Raw genomic sequence first — 19,608 nt, 5'->3', positions numbered from 1 at the left:
GAGGACATGAACAGGCAGTTTTCAGATGAAGAAATTAAGGTTATCCATGATCACATAAAAAAAAAAAATGCTGTAAATAACTAGGGAGTAGAGAAATGCCAATTAAAACAACTGAGGTAGCTCCTCATACCTATCAGATTGGCTAAAATGATAGAAAAGGAAAAGGACAAATGGAGGAGATGTGGAAAAATTGGGACCCTGAAATGAACTTCTGATAGAATTGTGAACTGATCTAACCATTCTGGAGAGCAATTCAGAACTATATACAAAAGGCTATGAAGCTGTGTGTACCTTTTGACTATCAGTACCATTTCTAGATCTATAGCTCAAAAGAGATCAAAGAAAAGGGAAAAAAATCTATATGTACAAAAATTTCAATAGCAGGTCTTTTGTGATACAAAGCATTAGAAATTGAGGGGCTGTCCATCAATTGGGGAATGACTGAACAAGTTGTAGTATGATAATAATGCAATTAATATTATACTCTTAGAAATGATTTTTTTTTAAAGAAATGATTAGCAAGATGATTAAAAAAAAAAAGACATGAACCAATGCAAAGTAAAGCGTGCAAAACCAGGAGAATCATCTACACAGTAACTAATATTGTACAATGATCAACTGTAAATGACTTAGCTATTCAGACTAACACAATGATCAAGACTATTCTGAAGGACTTAAAATGAAAATGCTATCTACCTCCAGAGAAAGAAGTGAGTCTGAATGAAGATTAAAGTATAATTTTTTCATTTTCTTTTTTTTTTCTTTTTTTGCCTTTTTTTTTTTTTTTTTTTTTGCTTTTTTGCAACATGGCTAATATGGAAGTATTTTGCATGATTTCACATTGTATAATTAACATCTCATTTTTTGCCTTCTTAATAGGTGACAGAGAGGAGGGAAGAAAAGAATTTTGACCTCAAATTATCTTAAATGAATGTTAAAAATAAAAAAATAAATAAAAAACCCAATAGAATCTCAGAATTGTTTAATCCTAACCCTAAAACATCACCTGGAAATGCGCTTGCTCCCTCTTCAGCTCCTCCTTCTGCCCCTCTTGGCTCTTCATGCCTAACAAGCTCACTTGCTCGAGGCGCCGGGGCCGGGGTGGAAGCCCGAGGCGCCGGGGCCGGGGTGGAAGCCCGAGGCGCCGGGGCCGGGGTGGATGCCCGAGGCGCCGGGGCCGGGGTGGAAGCCCGAGGCGCCGGGGCCGGGGTGGAAGCCCGAGGCGCCGGGGCCGGGGTGGAAGCCCGAGGCGCCGGGGCCGGGGTGGAAGCCCGAGGCGCCGGGGCCGGGGTGGAAGCCCGAGGCGCCGGGGCCGGGGTGGATGCCCGAGGCGCCGGGGCCGGGGTGGATGCCCGAGGCGCCGGGGCCGATACTCCAGTTGGTGGTGGCATGCGTATGGGTGCCCGAGCCTGTGCTGGTGTCCGAGCCCGTCCTAGTGATTGAGCCACCCTTTCTGACCAAGTTAATGCCCTAGCTGCTGCTGCTGCTGCTGCTGGTGGTGGTGATGGCAAAGTCAAAGTTTCTGCTCCACCTTGTGCCTGAGTCAATGTTGCTGCCTGAGTCACTTCTACAGCTGGAATTGTGGTTGGACCTGAAACAGGAACTGGTTCTGGAGCCGGTTCTGGAGCTGGTTCTGGAGTTCGCTGCCATTGTCGATACCTAAACCTCCTAGTATCACATTGCTGACCCTGTAGTTTTTATTTATTTATAGTAATTAAAAATACCATTAAATTTCATGTGTTAGTAGAGGACTCAATTGTATAATCAAAAAATTATATTTAAAATAACAAATTCAAATTATCCCTAGAATAGGAAGACACAGCATGAGAATTTTCAAACAAAGGAAGTTAAAACTATTTGTACATCAGTAAACTTCTGCTCAATTCCTCATTTAAATATTTTCAGAAGAGAAAAATAACATGAGCTACCATTGGAATTCTCTCATAGAAATCCCTGTCTGGAAAATAGGGTTCTAAATAAGCAAACATGCATCATGTTACTGTAGTCAAATGACTTGGAAAGCAAGTATAGGGAATATATGGAATCACTGGGAATATAGAATTACAAACAACAATTACAAAGGGAGTTGCTAATTGGAAGGAGAGCAGTAGGACTGCTAACTACTGGTACAGGTCCCATATATAATATTCAAATTAGCCCCATTTATCCTCAATAGGTAAGGGATACTAAATTCCCAAACATGCCCAGCAGAAAATTATGGATGGATGGTTCTCAATGTGACTATATTTACAGAAATGAGAGCACTCACTTCCACAGGAGCACCACTCTGGGCTTCCCTTGGTGGCCTTCCTCTTGCCATTCCACCTTTCCTGGCTCGACCCCTCATTTTTTTTTTCCCTCTAAAAATGAGCAATATAATATATTTAAGTTTTCCTCAATACTTGAGTTTCTCTAATTTTGATTAAATATTCAAAATGAACTTTTGAAGAACATGTATTTACCAAATACACACACACACACCACAGTAACCCTTTTCACTTAGGACAAAGCATTCCAATCACCATAGGTAACTTACCATAAGGGGGAGGGGAGAGGCTTTTTTAAAATAAGGTTTAAGGTGGCAACTAGAATCCTGAAAGGATTTATTTCAATTCTATATTAAAATAAAAACATCTTATAAAGAAATCATCATTAAATTATTTATTTTAACGAGGATTCCCCTCCCCCCCATTAGTTTTAGGATTTGGGGCACAAGGACTGAAAATTGGTCATGACATCATGGAATTATGTCCTTTGTCATAAAAGAAAATTCAAGCTAAAAAACTTGACTAACCCTTATTTCTAATTGATCAACTTTTGGTTTTATGAAAAAAAAAAAAAAAGATTTAGGAAGAATCTTAGAAACGTCTAATTTAAACTCATTTTACAAATAAGAAAACCAGCACCGAGAAAAGTTCAGGTTTAAGTAATTTGCCCATGATCACGAGTTCTGAATTCAATTATTCTGAAATCCATTCCATCATACAATCCAGGGGGTACTCAAACTGCAGCCGCTGAGGACGTTTATGCCCCCTCCCCCCCCGCCCCTCCCCCCCCCCGGTTATGGCAAAGGGGCAGAGTCAGAGTGAGGGTTTTTTTGTTGTTGTTTGTTTTTTTTTTTTTAAATATCCTCCAATCGGAGCTCAGGATGTCCACATGTTGCGCTGGACTTGAGAGCGCTTTATTCTGGAAAACCCTGGTCTGAATCTACAGGATGCACACTTACCCCGGTTATCTTACTGAACCTAAACTGAAGAACCTCAGTTTCTTCATCTGTAAAATGGCTGTTAATAATGGCAATAGTACTTTTTTCCCCCACAGAGTTGGAAGGTTCACAGAATAGACACAAGACAAAGAATTCTGCTACTGGGGGAGGAATACACGGAGGGAAGGCGTCATGAGCTCTGTGGGATGTGTATGTGAGAAACCCCTTGGGACTCTCAATATTCTTCTACAGGGTGGGGGAAGGGAGACTCTTTAAACAGCCCCACGCACCAGGGGAGAGGAGTTAATGAATTAAGGCTCTCCTGAGCCACCCAGATCCACTGAATGCTAGGATACTTCCCAACAGCCCCTTGGGTTCTAGTGCATGCCTAAAACGGAAAAGAAGGGGGAGGGGGTTTCAAACAGAACTCACTAATAAAATAAGTCACTTCTCCTCTTCCTTCTCTGCCTCCCAGCGTCCCACCCCTCTCACGTCCACGCGAGGCAGACGCCGCCTCCTCAGCCCTTTTACAGCCCTTCTAATTATAACACCTGCCTCGTGCCCAACACTTCGATTACTCCGCCACTTCCTATCCTCCAAGACCTTCGTATGGGGTTATTTTCCCCTCTTTTTTCTTTTGGAAAATTCCAAGGCATCCACCTCGTACAATCTAGCCGTGATACTTCAGGACTTCGCCTCACTGGGCCCGACAGGAGTATCTAGATCTAAGATCTCTTTTTCTTCCCCGCGCGGATGGACATATCCCACGTGGATCTTGTGAGAGACGAATCCTCTATCCGGCCCTGCCGGGAGGCCCCGCCCCCAAGCGTTCGTGCTGTCCTGATTGGCTGCCTCGGCCTGGCGTCTCCCGCTCTTGTTCAAAGAGGCCGAACCCTGAGGAAGGGTAGCGTGAGGAGGAACTGAGGGGAGGCTGGGGCCCCGGCGAGGCGAGGAGAAGCTCGCGTTCTGGGTAAGGAAGGGCCCTTCCCGGCTTTCATGCGGAGCCGGAGCCGCTGGCCCGGAAAACGATGTGGCTGTGAGGAAGCCCATCTAGGCAAGCCCGGCCTGACAGGCCTAGGTAAGAGGTGAACATTGAAGCTCCGAAAATCCTGACGGAAAGTTCATGTGGTGGGCCTGGAAAAAAGGGAGGAGGTGGCGGAGGGAGCGTCAGTGTGACCCTGCCCTTGTTGCCCCTCCCCCATTGGAATGTGCGAAGAAGCTCCTTTTATTCCTCTCATTTTTATTTCCTCTCCCATTCTCTCCCTCCTCCCCTGCCCCTCTTTTCCTTCCTCTTTTCCTTCTTCCTCTTGTTTTCCATGGTTCATCTCCCCTCTTTGCTCCTCTTTCCCCTCTCTCCTCCCCTTCCCCTCTTTTTCCTGTCTCTCTCCTCTTTCATTTCCCTCTCCCTTTTTGCTCTCCCTTTCCCTCCTCCCTTCCCCTCCTTCGTTTCTGTTCTCTCCTCCCCCTCTCTAATTTTCCCTTTCTCTCCTCTCTTTTCCTTTCTCTTTCCCTCCCTTTCCAATTCGTCTCCCTCCCTCTTTCCCCTCCTATTCCTTCTCCCTCTTTTTTCCTCCCTCTTCTCCTTCTCTTTCCCCTTTCCTCCTTTTTTCCCTTCCTCCTCTCCTTCATCCCCTCCTTCACCTTTTCCTACATTTCTCATTCTCTGTCCTATTTCCTCCCTCCCAAACCCCCTTTAGAAAGTTGTTCAGCTTTGGAGTCATTTACAGAGAAGGATCTCTGAAGTAGCAGTAATAGCCCGCTTATCCCAATGGGCTGTGGTGAGTATCAACTGAAATTAGCGCGGTAAGTTCTGGAAACACCACAGACACCTTTCCTGTGGTTATTAAAGGAAAGAATAAAAGATTTAGGGTCAGATCAAGGGTTGAAATCCCTGCGCTGCTGCTCTAGTGACAAAAGACATGGATCCTTGATACTTCGCTAGCCTACTCTTTCTTCCTCTAAATCTAGGAACTGGATCTCACAACATCACAAGTTTAGGGCTGGAAAAAGGAACCTTTGAGGTATTCTTTTTTTTTTTTTTTTTTCCTTTTCTTTTTCTTTTTCTTTTCCTGAGGCTGGGGTTAAGTGACTTGCCCAAGGTCCCACAGCTAGGAAGTGTTAAGTGTCTGAGACCAGATTTGAACTCGGGTCCTCCTGAATTCAAGGCTAGTGCTCTATTCCCTGCGCCCCCTAGCTGCCCCACCTTTAAGGTATTCTAATCCTTTCATTTTTTTTTTTCCTCATTTATTTGATTAATTAAAAAATAAAGATGGATCACACAGCTAGTAAAAATCTGAGGCAGGGTTCAAATTCAGAATTTCCTTATTCCAAGACTACAGTTATGCTTAGTTGCCTCTCATTTACACCACCAGCTCCAACACTGGGTGATTCTGGACAAAGTAGACCTAATGTCCTTTTCAGTTATGGGTGTGCCCCAGACTCTTCCCTAGTTAGTGGCTGGTTGTTGAATCTTCTTGTTAACTAGGATACAGTCAGCAGTTGAATCCAATTAGGAAAAGCCTTTTACTCTTATGATTGCTTTCAGGGGCAACAGACTGGGCCTGGTGTGATTTCAGAATTGAATGCTTTTCAAATAACTTCCCACCTGATGAATGTTGATTGAATTTCCTTTTTAACAAGGAAAAAAATTAAATGGTCCAGTAAGCTTCAGAGCTAGCAAAATAAGCATACTGTAATTCCCAGGATGTATTCCTCAACAGTGCTTCCCCAACAATATATGATGACTGAAATTAATTTTTTAAAAGGAAACTTTTTTGTTCCAAAGAAGAATCTTTTATTCCACAATTGCCTTCAGGGCCAGCATCTTTTTCAGCCTAAGGGCTGGGTCATTGATTGTATAAGCATTTTTTAAGGGCTTACTGTGTACCAGATTAAGCAGAGTAGGGTTAGTGTGATTTTAGGAGGTCAGTTCCTCCAAAATACTTCCTGTCATATGGCTGGTAACTGAAAATATATTTTAACAAGGAAGAAAAACCCTTTCCACGTGAGGTTAACTTAACATAGAACAGAATTGATTTACTCCAGTGCCCTTAGCTATTTCTCCAACTAATGGGATAGTAACTATTTTTTTTAAATGGTAAAATCCTTTGTTCCATAAATAAAGAAAAAAAAACTTGGATAGATCCTGGGTTTTTTTGTTTTTGGAAGTTACAAAAAATCCTTCCTGCCATTCTGATCTTGAACCAATTCTGTAGAAGAATCCCAGGAATTTGAGGTTGGCCCTGTATTGTTTATGCTCATCATATTTTCAGGTGACACATTCCTGGGAGGGTTAATCAGTCAACAAGCATCATAGTGCTTACTATGTTCCAGTTAATACACTAAGGGCTGAATATACAAAAAAAATATACAAAAAGTGGGGGGTAGGTGAGAGTCCCTGCCCTCAACAAGCTTGCTGGGATGACAGCATGTCCATAATTAGGAACGTACAAAGAGTAAATGGGGGTATCTGAAAGGGAAAATTATTAATGATTTGGTAAGATCAAGAAATACTTCCTACAGAAAGTAGGCTTTCAGATGAGTCTTAAAGGAAGCTGATGCTCTGGGTCTGTAGTGTTCTCCAAAATTCTGCTCTGTTCCTTTTTTTAAATTTTTTTTTTAAACTCTTATTTCACTTAATGATATCTATCAGCTGTTATGGTTCAGTTATCACCTCTGTTCAAATTATTCCAAGATCAACATATCTAACACTAGTCTCTGCTGAGGTAGTTATGAAACTCTCTTGAACATCTCAACATGTCTAAAACAGAACTCATCTTATTCCCCTTCCCAAAACATTCCTCCTCCAAAACTTCTTTATTGCCAAGGTTGCCAGCATCCTGTCACCTTGGGCTCTTAGAGCCTCTCTTTCACTCATCCCACAAAAGCCAGTCTGTTGGATTCCAGCATTGTGTATCAACTTAGAAAACCAAAAGCTAGGGGCAGCTAGTTGGTGCAGTGGGTAGAGCACTAGTCCTAAAGTCAGGAGGACCTGAGTTCAAATCAGACCTCAAACACTTAACACTTCATAGCTGTGTGACTAGGCAAGTCACTTAACCCCAATTGCCTTAGCCAAAAAAAGAAAGAAAGAAAAAAACATAAACTAATGTTATCTATGCTTTATTGTATTTTTATTTATTTTGGTAAACATTTAATTTTAATCTGGTTCCAACAGTACTCCTGAATTGCAGGCAGCAAATTTGACACTTCTAGCCTAAACCGTCTAGAATGAAAGTATAGAATGAAACAAACGTTGTCAGATGTGGCCATTTGTTTTTCTTACCTGTGCTTTGTTACAAGCAAGAATTGAACCCAGGTTTTCCCGATTCAAAGACTGATCTGCTAACCACCTTAATTGTTCCTCATCAATTAAATATAATCGGCTTGAAATGCTCTTGGCTAGCTCATCTAACATGTTACTAAGAATGGTTCAGGGTAGAAATTCCAGTTAATTTGTAGAAAGGATTGTTGAGATCTTCCCTATTATATTTTTATATGATTAAAAAAACCAGAACATGAGAAAGTTTTGGAGCAGAAGTAGGAAGGGATTATGGTCAAGAAAGGGAGTAAGAAAAGAGTTCAAGGACTGGGGAAATTTTACAAAACTGAAAAAATTTGCTCAAGGGTTTCCCTATTAATTGTCAATAGATCCAGGACAAATAAAAACTAGCTCTTGTAGTATTACTATTTTGTGTTGTTACAGTTTTCTATGTGTCTCATTAAGGAATTGTTTTTTTTCCTAAACTTTGTAACTCTTAGAATAGGACTCAGTGATCTATATATTATATAATCAATGAATACATGTTTATTGAAATTAGAATATAACTTCAAATGCAGTTATTTTGTGCTACTTATGACTTTTTTCTTTCACCTCTTCAATCAGCTATTTTGATCAGTATGCTTCCCTGTGTAACATTCTTACTCCATCACATTATCAAGAATAAAGCAAACTTCATAAATATGGAAGATTTATGTAGTAGGTAGTGATTTGACTTATTTTGCAATGGATTTGTTAAAAATGGAGCTGTCACCATAATGAAAGTTATTCCTTTGTTCAAATTTACTGTATTTGGATATTTCCCTAGTAATAGTTTAATTCTGTTTTTGTAGATTCAGTCCCTAAATGACTTCAATGCAAGCTCAAGCTATAAACCAATAGATGTGAACAACAACAAACTACTTTTCCTGCCTACATAAAGCAAAGGGACTTTAAGAATACTTCTCTGATTTCCATGCACTTAAGGACAATGAAATATTTCTTTAAGGGGGGAGAAAAATTGAAGGGCTTCAATGAGCAAAGGACCCAAAGAGAGAGGAGAAGGAAATCCTGATCCTTGTTAGGAGGTCAGAGGAGGGAAGAACATCCCATGAAGAAGGGAGAGAAAAAGTCCACTGAATATTTAGAAACAAATTTGAAGCTCCTTTAGGAGGGAAAAAGAAGCATTTGCTTGAACTCCAAGGAATGACAAATTAGATAAATAAGTACTTTTTTTTTTAATGAGAGATCACACAAAACAAACCTCAAAGGAAGAAAAGAATAGTGGTAGTTGTTGACTCCCTGAAGAGTACAGAGGCAACTATTTACAAGAGAGCTAAGTTGTCATGCTGGAGCAGGTATCTATGACCTGATAGTCTTCTAAAATTTGTCAAGATGGAAGAGTACTACCCATTATGCATAATTTATATTGAAACAAATAATACCTAGCAGAAGAAAACATTAGTAAAGGTATCTCTGGATTTAGAATCAAGAGACTCAAGTTCAAATTCTGACTCTACTTAGTATTTGTGTGAATTTAGACAAGTAACTTAACTTTCCTGAGCCCAAGTTTTCTCATTTATAAAATGAGAATTTGGACAAGATAACCTTTGTCCCTTACAGTTTAAAATCTATAATCCAATGTGGTATTTTTAATGTTGCTCCTCAGTGAAAGAAAGGGAAGCAGAGTAGAAAAGGTAAATTGTAAGTGAAGAAGTAGTTAAAAAAAGATGATATCTGAGATAGCATTTGTCTTTCTGTATCATAGCTTAAAATAAAGGAATGATAAGCTGCTGGATTGAGATGCAATATATTTAATGAGGGTTAGTAAGACTGTACTTGCCTAAGGTTTTATAAATCTGATGAAAAGGACTTAAACTGAAAAATAATAGAATAAAGATATGTATAAACTATATGCCAGAGAAAATAGTTGTAACAGTTGTAATGGAAAAATACTATTAGTGAAAGTGGCCATTTCACAAGCAACAAAATCCAAGAAAGGAACAAGTAGTAAAATCCCAGTTCTTTAATGTTTGTATACAGGCATACAAAAAAATAGTCTAAAGATGGACTAGAGATCCTGACACAGAAATAAAATTGACCTTAAGATACCATTGATATTTGACAGGATGAAATCCGCTGGAATATGGCTTTGGAAGGCTATGTTATTCAAAAGTAACAAGGTAGTTAAAACAGTTTGGAGAGAGTGGGAGTAACATTGTTATATATATTAAGATGTATATAAGTATTGGATTACTTATCAACTGGGAGGGTAGAGGGAAGAGAAGAAAAAATGGAATACAAGGTGTGGCAAGGATCAGTTTAAAAAATGTATCCATGCATATGTTTTAAAAATAAAAATCTTTAATTAAAAAATGTTTATATGTGAGCAATTTTTAAAAGCAGCATTGGAAAGTATAGTAAAGAACAATTAGATGAAGATCATTGAAGCATAAATAGAAATCATATTACCATCAGGGTATATTATGGCCCTCTTTAAAAGAATGAAGAAATAGATGAAAAACTCAGGAAATCTCACAAGCCTAGAAAAGCAATATTACAGTGGGGGATTCACTTATGCAGAGTTTTGCTGGAACACTGTTCCCCACCTCTCCCTGTTTCCTCTCTCTCCTTTCATCCTCCAAAATATAGCTAATGATTTATCTTGATTATTCAGTCCTTCAAAAGGTGTTTTATTTGGATTTTGGTTGCTGGGATGAAAATTATGGGAATCTTGAGAAGTGACCAATTTAGTATTAACTATTTTTATTTTCCCAGTTCAAAGATAATTTCCTGTGGCAGAGGAAATAAACAAAATATAAGAACCTTTATGCATCTAATCATTTGTTATCCATCCACCCCAAAGAGAGATATAATCCTGAAAATCTCAGATTTCTTGGCCATTCTCAGTTCATTCTAAGCTTTATCTCTCATGACAAAATATTTGCAGGACTATTCTATTTTGTACTTATCCCAGTTACCTGTTCTTGGTTCTATCTTCTCTGTCTTTTATGAATATACATATTACTGAATTTCTTTTATATACTTGACAATTCTTTTAGATGACTAATTTTCTTCTTTCTTGGTATTGTGTCTTTTGTCATAATTTTTTATTTTGAGAACTGCTCTCATCTATCCTGGCCTACTTTTTCCTTTAGTGTTCTAGTCCACAAAGTCCTGACTACTCTTCTGAATGTTAATTGTTTTTTGGGTTTTTTTGTTTTGTTTTTTGTTTTGTTTTGTTTTGTTTTGCTTTCTAAGATCTTTAGACCTTAGTTTTTTTTCCATCTGTGAAACAAAGGTTTGGAAAAGATGTTTACATTCTTTCAGCTCTAAATCTAATCCTGTGATCTATCATTCATGTTATTCCTCCCCCTTTTATTTGACAGGGATATAATAGAATAGCTCACTTAGATTTTAAATGCAAAGCATTTGCTAAACTGGAAAAAGAAATGAGTTAAAATGATTACCTAAAGGTAAGTTTGGAAGTGATTGAATGGCTCAACTCAGAGTAGTCCCTAGTGATTTGATAACTTAGAAGGAAGTCCCTAGTAGAAAACTTTGGATTAATGATAAAGGCATAGATGACATGCTTGTCAAATTTGAAAGTAACAAAGTAGGGGGAAACAAATGATAAAAGATTGGTGTAAAATTACCTGGACAAGCTAGAGCATTGGGACAAAACTAGTAAAATGAATAGCATTCATATGTAATGGTTTGCAATTTACAAAGTACTTTATAAATATCTCATCCTCAAAACATCCTTGGGAGGCAAGTACTATTATTATCCCCTTTTTATAGATGATGAAATTGAGGCAGATGGCAATTAAGACTTGCCCAAGGTCACACAGATAGACTAAACTCAGATCTCTGTTCCACCGAACCTAACTGCCAGAACTTGCAGTCTACTAAAACCACCAGTCATCTCATTCTTACTTATTTTTAACTCATGCAAAGTTGTTCTGTCATTCTATCCTGCCACCTAGCTTATTCACCAAAATAAGACATACAAAGTATAATAGGAAAGAATTCCCTCAAAATGTGAATCTCTATTTAGAGCTTGCTTTTCTTTCTAAATATATCACAAACTCAGCATGCAATTTTCATCTGTCTATGATTCTTTTGGTTCTATTCTAATCTGGATGGGTAGCTTGTCCTCAAGTCCTTCTTTTCCTTCTAACACTTCCAAACAACAGCAAAAAGAAAACTTGTAATAAATATACAAAAAAGTTTTAAATTTGCTATGCCCAAAAATATATATCTCGATTTATATCTTGATTATATCATCTCTGTCAGGAGCTAGTTTACTGGCTTCATCAGTGTGACCCTTTATAATGGTTATTATTCATTGCTTTGACCAGAGTTCTTAAAGCTTTCAAAACTCTGTTTTGCATAACTTCACATGTGGTTTCTTAATTCTAGGTGGAGAGAATCTAGAACTCAAATTTTACAAACAACTTAAAAAAATTAGTGTAACTGGGGAAAAATATTAAATAAATTTTTAAAAACTTTGTCTTCACACTGTTACTGTATATATTATGTATTTCACTCAGCATTAGTTCGTATAAATCTTCCCAGATTTCTCTGAAATCTTCCTTTTGTTATTTTAGGCACAATAATATATTCATGTGCCATAATTGTTCACCTAGTGGGCACCTTCTCAATATTAAATGTTTTTGTCACTATAAATAAAGTGTTAGAAATATTTTTGAACAAATGTATTTTTCTTTTTTTCTTCTCTTTGGAGTATAAACTTGTAGTGTTATCATTGGAGCAAAGGATATTTATGATTTAGTAAATTTTGATTTATAGTTCTAAATTATTTGCAGAATGGCTGGAACAGTTCATAGCTCAATCAGCAATACACCAATACATTCATTTTAAATGAAAATTAAGAGCGATAGTCTTTTATTTTGCTTAGAAATTCATCCACCGTGGTGAAAGTATTTTAATGTTTTTTTCTTTTGTTACATTATCTTTAACTATTATTTTCCTCCTCTCCCCTACTTACAGAACCACTCTTTATTAAGTTTTAAAAATGAAAAACAAAGTTCAGTAAAACTTAATATATCGATCAAATCTAAAAGCATAAACACTCCCTTCTACCTCTGTACTCTATCATTTCTATAAAGAAGGAAAGGAAGTGTATCTCAACTCCTCCTCTGAGACTTTCTTGGTTGTTAGGATTCCACTGTATTTAGTTTTGATGTTTGTTCCATTTTTGTTTTTACAGTCGATATAAATTTTCTTGGTTCTAATTACATTGCTTTCTGAGAATTTTATGTTTTCCCCTGTTTCTGTATAATCATATTTTTTTCTTGTATAGAAACATAATGTTACATTCATGTAACACAATCAGTTTTCCTCAATGAGCATTTACTCCTCCCTCCACCAGTTCTTTTGCTTTAAGAGAAGCATTTCTATAAATTCTTTGTATATTGGACTTTTTCCACCTTTGATTTCCATGTGTGTTTGAGCACAATTCTAAATTGCTTCCCAGAACTGTCTGAACAATTCACAACTTCACCAATAATGAATTAGGAAACCTGTGTTTCCACAATAAGGGAAACATTTATTAAGTCAAGCTGACCATACTAAATGCTGGGGACATAAAAGAAGAAAAAATAGTGTTTAACCACATTCCATCTCTTTGGAGAGATGTGTAATGCATGTGTGCGTCTGTGTGTTGTGTGTATTGTAAGAAGCAGATTGTGAGGAGGAAATTCATTTCAGGAATGGAGTAATTGCTTGTGCCAAGGCATGGATTTGAAATGTTATGAGGAACAATTAAAAGGTCAGTTTATTTGAATCAAAGGAGGGGAGTAATTGCAGTTGGTACACATTTATTAAGATCCTAGTATGTGCCAGGCACACCAGAAAAATAAAATGGTCTCTGTTCTTGAGAAACTCAGTCTATTGGGGAAACATTTATATGATTACATAGAAAGAAGGTATATACAGGATAAATTGGAAATAATTAACAGAGGGAAGACATTAAGAATATTTAGGAAAGACAACTTATAAAACGTGTGATTTTAGTTGAGACTTGAAGGAAATCAGAAGTAAGAGATGAAAAGGAAAAGCATTCTAGGCATGAGGGTACAACCAGTGAAAAATGCCCAGAGTGGTGAGATGGAACATGTAACATGTTCATGTAACAGTAGTGTATTGAAGAGTATGTTGGAAATGGGGTGAAACTAGAAATAACACAAGAAAATGAAGGAGGAGCCAGGTTATTAAGGGCTTTGAATGCTAAATAAAGGAATTTATATTTTATCCTGGAAGTGATAGGGGGCCAATGGAGTTTATTAAGTAGTAAATGTGAAGGGAAAGAGAACGAGGGATTAAATGAGGCTTTTGAACTTATTCTATTTGGCCCAAGGTGACAGCACTAAACAGTGGGCAGAAATTGCAGAGAGAGATTTAGACTTGATGTTTTAACAAAAAGCAGAAAAATCATTTGTGCAACATGTTGTTAAAGGGAATTCTTTCTCACTAATGGGCTAGACTAAATTACAATTGAGGTTTCTTCTAGCTCTCTATTTCTAGGTAACTTTTCTAATTATTTTCTAAAGACAGCAGTTCTATTTTTTAATGCCTTACCCATTATGCATCTGCTTTGTACAAGTCTTTGTACTAAACAATGTGGGAGATAGAATTCAGTAAACATTTATTAAACACTTCCTATTTATGTCATTTTTAAAGTACAAAGATTTTATAGTTGAGAAAACTGAGACAGACTGAGGTTAAGTAACCTGCCCAATTGGGGTCACATAGTTTAGTAAGTGTTCCTAAGCTAATTCTGGCACGGCCGCACATCAATCTTATCATCTATGTGGACATCTCTGGAAAATATACTGCCAAAGTAAGTAAATTTATCCACAACATTCGAAATTTCTCATTTTCAGGGACTGGTGGATCCATGTATGGATGGTGCAGTGTTGGCTAGTGGACAATCTCTGCCTTCTTGATGATAATTGTCAAGCCAAAATTAGTACAACTGGCAGAGAAAGAATACATATTCTTTTGCATCCTGGCCTTAGAAGTTATATTGATTGCCCAATCATTTTTTTTTTTTTGATCCTTCACTTTTATTTTTTTCTTTTTCTTTTCTTTTTTTTTTAAATTTTTATAATTATAACATTTTCTTTGACAGTACATATATATGTATAGGTAGTTTTTGTTTTTTTTTTTTTTTTTTACATCATTATCCCTTGTACTCCCTTCTGTTCTGAGTTTTTCCCCTCCTTCCCTCTACCCCATCCCCTAGATGGCAGGCATTCCCATACATATTAAATATCTTATAGTATATCTTAGATACAATATATATGTGCAGAACCGAATTTTGTTGTTGTTGCAAAGGAAGCATTGTATTTGCAAGGTAAAAATAATCTGGGAAGAGAAACAAAAAAACAATGCTCTCAGTTTACACTCATTTCCCAGTGTCCCTTTTCTGGGTGTAGCTGATTCTGTCCATCATTGGTCAATTGGAATTGGATTAGCTCTTCTCTATGCTGAAGATATCCACTTCCATCAGAATACATCCTCATACAGTATCATTGTTGAAGTGTATAATGATCCCCTAGTTCTGCTCGTTTCACTCAGCATCAGTTGATGTAAGTCGCTCCAAGCCTCTCTGTATTCCTCCTGTAGGTCATTTCTTACAGAACAATAATATTCCATAGCATTCATATACCATCATTTACCCAACCATTCTCCAATTGATGGACATCCATTCATTTTCCAGTTTCTAGCCACCATGAAAAAAGCTGCCACAAACATTTTGGCACATAGAGGTCCCTTTCCCTTTAGTATTTCCTTGGGGTATAAGCCCAGTAGTAGCACTGCTGTGTCAAAGGGTATGCACATTTTGATAACTTTTTGGGCATAATTCCAGATTGCTCTCCAGAATGGTTGGATTCTTTCACAACTCCACCAACAATGATTGCACAATCATTTATGAAAAGATGAAAATAACTCATATTGGCAGGACAGTGCAATGTCAGGCACATTAATATGCTAATGAATTGGTTTAGCCAATCTTGAAAGTAGATAGTAATTGTACTAGCAAAGTGATTGATTTTATATCTTTAGATATAGAGATCCTAATACTATTCATATGCTTCCAAGACTAATGATATTTTTTAAAAAAGAAAAATCTCATATACATAAACCAATATATAGTAACACTTTTTGTAGTGTTGAGGAACTGGAAATAAAATGGATGTGTATCAATTGAAAAATGGCTAAACAAGTTGTGTAATGAGTGTTGTGTATTTTGTTGAGTGTAATGGAATTATTACTGTGTTTTAAGAAATGATGACAGTTGAGAATCACGGGAAGATATGAACTGATGCAAACAAAAGCAATCACCACAGGAAAACAGTTTTGCAGCAGTGTAAATGGAAAGAAAAAGAAGACAAGACTGAATGCTATTAAATTTTCAGTGACTCAGTGTTCCAAAGATTTGTGACAGTGCACCTCTCTTCCTTGAAAAGGTAAATGGCAATTAGTAAAGAACATTGCAGATGTCAGACTTTTCAGTATATTGTTCATTTTCTTACCTCCCCCCATTTATTTTCCCATAAGGGAAGAGAAAATTATACTGGGAATTGTATTTAGAAAACAAAAAAGTCAAAATTTTGAAAATAAAAATAATCTAAATTATGGAATTCCCTGCTTATACTCTTCTTTATATTCTCTTCAGATTCCTTATTTTTTTTGGTCTTCATTGGAATTATTTCACTGTTCCTGTGTTAGGTTCTTACTAAGTGCTAATGAGATAATGAGATATTGGATTTTTACTAAGTGCTAAGTCGGTACTTGACAATTTTCTAGTTTCAGCCTTTCCTGGTAGTTTGACTTGTGAATTCCTGGGGAAGAGCTTGCGTGCTTGGGAGGAGCAAGTTCATTGGTTGAAGTGGTTCTTCCCAGAAGCCCTTGCATTATCCCATGCCCATTCTCTGGGAGGATAAAAAGGGCAGCACTCCAGAGATAGAGAGTCTCTGCTTTAGACAGACTTGAGGCAGCTCTCTGCAGGAAGGGAAGTCGGTTCTCTACAGGAAGAAGAATCTGTCCGAGAGATTTAAGTTGACACAGCAGATCTCCTCCCAGAGAGCGATCGGCAGCTTCTGGAGACAACAGCATGTTACGTTCCTGGAACCATCTTCCATCTTTCCTGGGCTAACTTTTCCTGTAGCAATTTAGTTCATGAGATTCTAACTTATACCTTCTCTGAATCTTGAAATGTCCTTTCTCCAAATCTGTGATTCATATCTAAATATGACAAGATTTTTCTCTCTAATAAAAACTCTTATGAGGAAATATTAACTTACCAACAGGGTTCTCAGTATTATCTTCTAGAAAAAAATTCTTCCTTGTTAAAACCAGACCCAAAATAGTTGCCTTTTTGGGTCTTTCACCTTTGAAATGCACACATAAGGCAAGTTAAGAAATTAATAAGGGGGTAGATATAAAATATTTTTAAAAGGGAAAATGATCAAGCCTTAATGATTGGCTATAAGATGGGAGTTAGCAATCTTTTTGACTGGAAAAGTAGGAGTATTATCAACAGTAAGAGAGATGTTAGAAGGAGAGGGACTTGGGAGGAAAGACATTAAGTTCAATTTTGAACATATTGACTAAGTTGGTGTAAAGGGCTAGAACTGAGCAGATGTACTTGACCTAGATGCAAAGTAATCTAGCACTTAGGGCTAATTACCAATTGGACAATTCTCTATTAGCATGTTTGGAGGATGACCCTACTCAACTCCATGCTGGCTCCATCTGTGGGTGTGGTGGGAGAAGGGAGGAGGGATGAGGGATCAGCGGGTGGAGTAGGAGTAGGAGGATTCATTCTTTGGCATTAGAGAGAGAGGAAGGAGGTGAAGAGATTCCTATATCTAATCCCCTGAGAGCAACCCCAAAAGACCAAGAATAAAGACTTTTGCTTATCCTGACTCCAGCTGATTCTAAGATATCCAGGGTCTCAAGAAGATGGCAATGGGACATCCAGTTGGCTGTTAGACATAAGATACTAGAGGCAAGTTGAGAATTTAGGGCTATGAGGTGCAGTAGATAGAACACTATCCTGGAGTATAGAAGATCTGAATTCAAATTGGGCCTGAGATTTTACTTGTATGACCCAGGCAAATCACTGAACCCTTACTTGCCTCAGATCATAGAGGACACAGAGAAGGAAATGGCAACCCAAGTGTATCTTTGTCAAGAAAATTCCATGAACAAATCCATGGGTCATGAAGATTGGAAACAACTAGACAGCTATAACAGAATATAACTGGGCTAGGTGGCTAAGTGGTTTGAGTGCTGGACCTGGAGTTAGGATGAGTAATTTTCCTGAGTTTAAATCTGGTGTCAGATACTTGCTAATTGTATGAGCCTGGATAAATCATTTAACCCTATTTGCTTCAGGTTCTTCATCTATAAAATGAACTGGAGGAGATGATAAACTATTCCAATATAAAAAAGAAAACCCCAAATGGAGTGGCCAAGAATCAGACATGACTGAAAAAGGACTAAACAATAAAGTGGATTTAAGAATCATCAGCATAGCCATGATAATTTTGGAAATATGTATAGAAAAAGTACACAAGTTGCACTTACCATTTAGGGGAGCGGTGGGAGGAAGGGAAGGGAAAAAATTTTTTAGAACACATGGTTTTGCAAAGGTGAATGTTGAGGGGGAGCGGAGCCAAGATGGCAGAGAAGACACATGCTTCATTCTAAGCTCCTCTTCTTTAATTCCAAATTCAGCCTGAGAAATAGTGCTGGTAAAATCCACAAATATTGGGAGTACAACAAATTACCACCTGAAGATAATCTGGAAGATCACCAGAAAAGATTTGTCCTGATCAGTGGGAGCAGGCCAGCACGTGCAGGGAGGCAGAACACGGAGTTAGCACACTGAGTGGACTAGGGCAGAGATGATCTCTATGGGTGGAGATTTTTCAGGGAAGACTCTACCACAGGTCGGCTACTCTGCTTGGGTTGCAAAGCAGTAGATTAGCAGAGAAGTTACAAAAAGGCCAAAGATAGAGTGTACTCCAAAAAATTCCAGAATATTACAGGATCTGGCTATATCCACTCAGCACCAGAAGTGACTCAGCATAGACCACAGCATAGTTGTGCAGCCCCATTCTGCAGCATGGAGCTTTTTCCCTGGGCAGCCTCAAATCTGCACAGCACGGGGGCTCTTCCCAGGGCAGCCACAAATCTGCACAACAGGAGGACTCTGCCCGGGGCAATACAACTTCCACAGCACAGCTGCACTTCTCAGGGCAGAAACACTTCTGGTGTGTGGCTCTTCCCAGGGACTCTTCAACAGCTCCACTGTTCTTAGAAGCCCACTTTCAGGACAGCTACTGTCCAATTATCTATCCCTGCTCTGCAGAGGAAGCTGGTAACCTCCTTGGCATAAAGGCAGACCCTAAGGGCTTTTTAAAAAAATGATTAAAAAAACCAAGCATACACTAACCATCAATAGCTTCTATGCAGAAAGAGAGCAGGTTTTCAACCCCAAGGAGACTAACAGCAGACAGTCACCAGACAAAACTCCAAAGGAGGATGTAACCTGGTCCCCATCACACAAGGCTCTCCTAGGAGAAATTATAAAAGATCTTAAAAGAGAGCTAGAAGAAAAATGGGGAAAGGAAAGAGAAGCTCTGCAAGAGAGCATGGAAAAGGCATATAATTCACTTAAAGAAAAATTTGATAAAGTGGAAAAAGAAAACAATTTCCTGAAATGTGAATTGGAAAAGGTAAAAAACTCTCAGGGAAACAGAATTTGTGAATTGGAAAAAACAAAGAACTTCTAGGACAATAGGATTTGTGAATTGGAAAAAGAAAATAACTCAGTAAAAAAAATTAGTGAAATGGAAAAAAATTCCATAGAGCAAAACAACTCATTTAAAAACTCAATTGGACATATACAAAAAGAAGTAAAAAAAAAAAATCTAATGAAGCAAATACCCATTAAAAATCAAAACTGAACAAATAGAAATGAATGATTCATTGAGATATCAAGAATCAGTCAAGCAAAACCAAAAAACTGAAAAAAAAAATAGAAAAAAAAATGTTGACTATCTACTTGGAAAAAAACAGACCTGGAAAATAGATCTAGGAGAGATAA

General features: G+C 37.9%; 1 protein-coding gene and 1 long non-coding RNA gene across 3 annotated transcripts in view; one reads left to right on the top strand and one right to left on the bottom strand.

Moving 5' to 3' along the window:
• The window catches only part of LOC141560814 (piwi-like protein 1), a 58,645-nt gene extending 54,942 nt beyond the window's left edge, over nucleotides 1-3,703 (bottom strand). For both annotated transcript variants that reach the window (XM_074299565.1, XM_074299573.1), the window contains exons 1-3: nucleotides 3,638-3,703; nucleotides 2,270-2,360; nucleotides 1,007-1,688 (exon numbers count right to left, since the gene is read on the bottom strand). In XM_074299565.1, the coding sequence (XP_074155666.1) occupies nucleotides 1,007-1,688; nucleotides 2,270-2,347 (760 nt within the window). In that variant the 5' untranslated portion in view covers nucleotides 2,348-2,360; nucleotides 3,638-3,703. The remainder of the gene's footprint in view (nucleotides 1-1,006; nucleotides 1,689-2,269; nucleotides 2,361-3,637) is intronic.
• A 404-nt stretch (nucleotides 3,704-4,107) lies between these two features.
• LOC141551817 (uncharacterized) lies at nucleotides 4,108-9,836 on the top strand. The gene is made up of 3 exons (XR_012484971.1): nucleotides 4,108-4,283; nucleotides 4,903-4,983; nucleotides 8,315-9,836. It is a non-coding gene; the product is annotated as an uncharacterized LOC141551817 (long non-coding RNA).
• The last annotated feature ends 9,772 nt before the right edge of the window (nucleotides 9,837-19,608 follow it).

This window comes from Sminthopsis crassicaudata, chromosome 1, assembly GCF_048593235.1.
Source record: "Sminthopsis crassicaudata isolate SCR6 chromosome 1, ASM4859323v1, whole genome shotgun sequence".
In the NCBI taxonomy this organism is placed as follows: Eukaryota; Metazoa; Chordata; class Mammalia; order Dasyuromorphia; family Dasyuridae; genus Sminthopsis; species Sminthopsis crassicaudata.
Note: the sequence above shows the minus strand (reverse complement) of the source record. Positions and strands in the feature narration are given on the sequence as shown.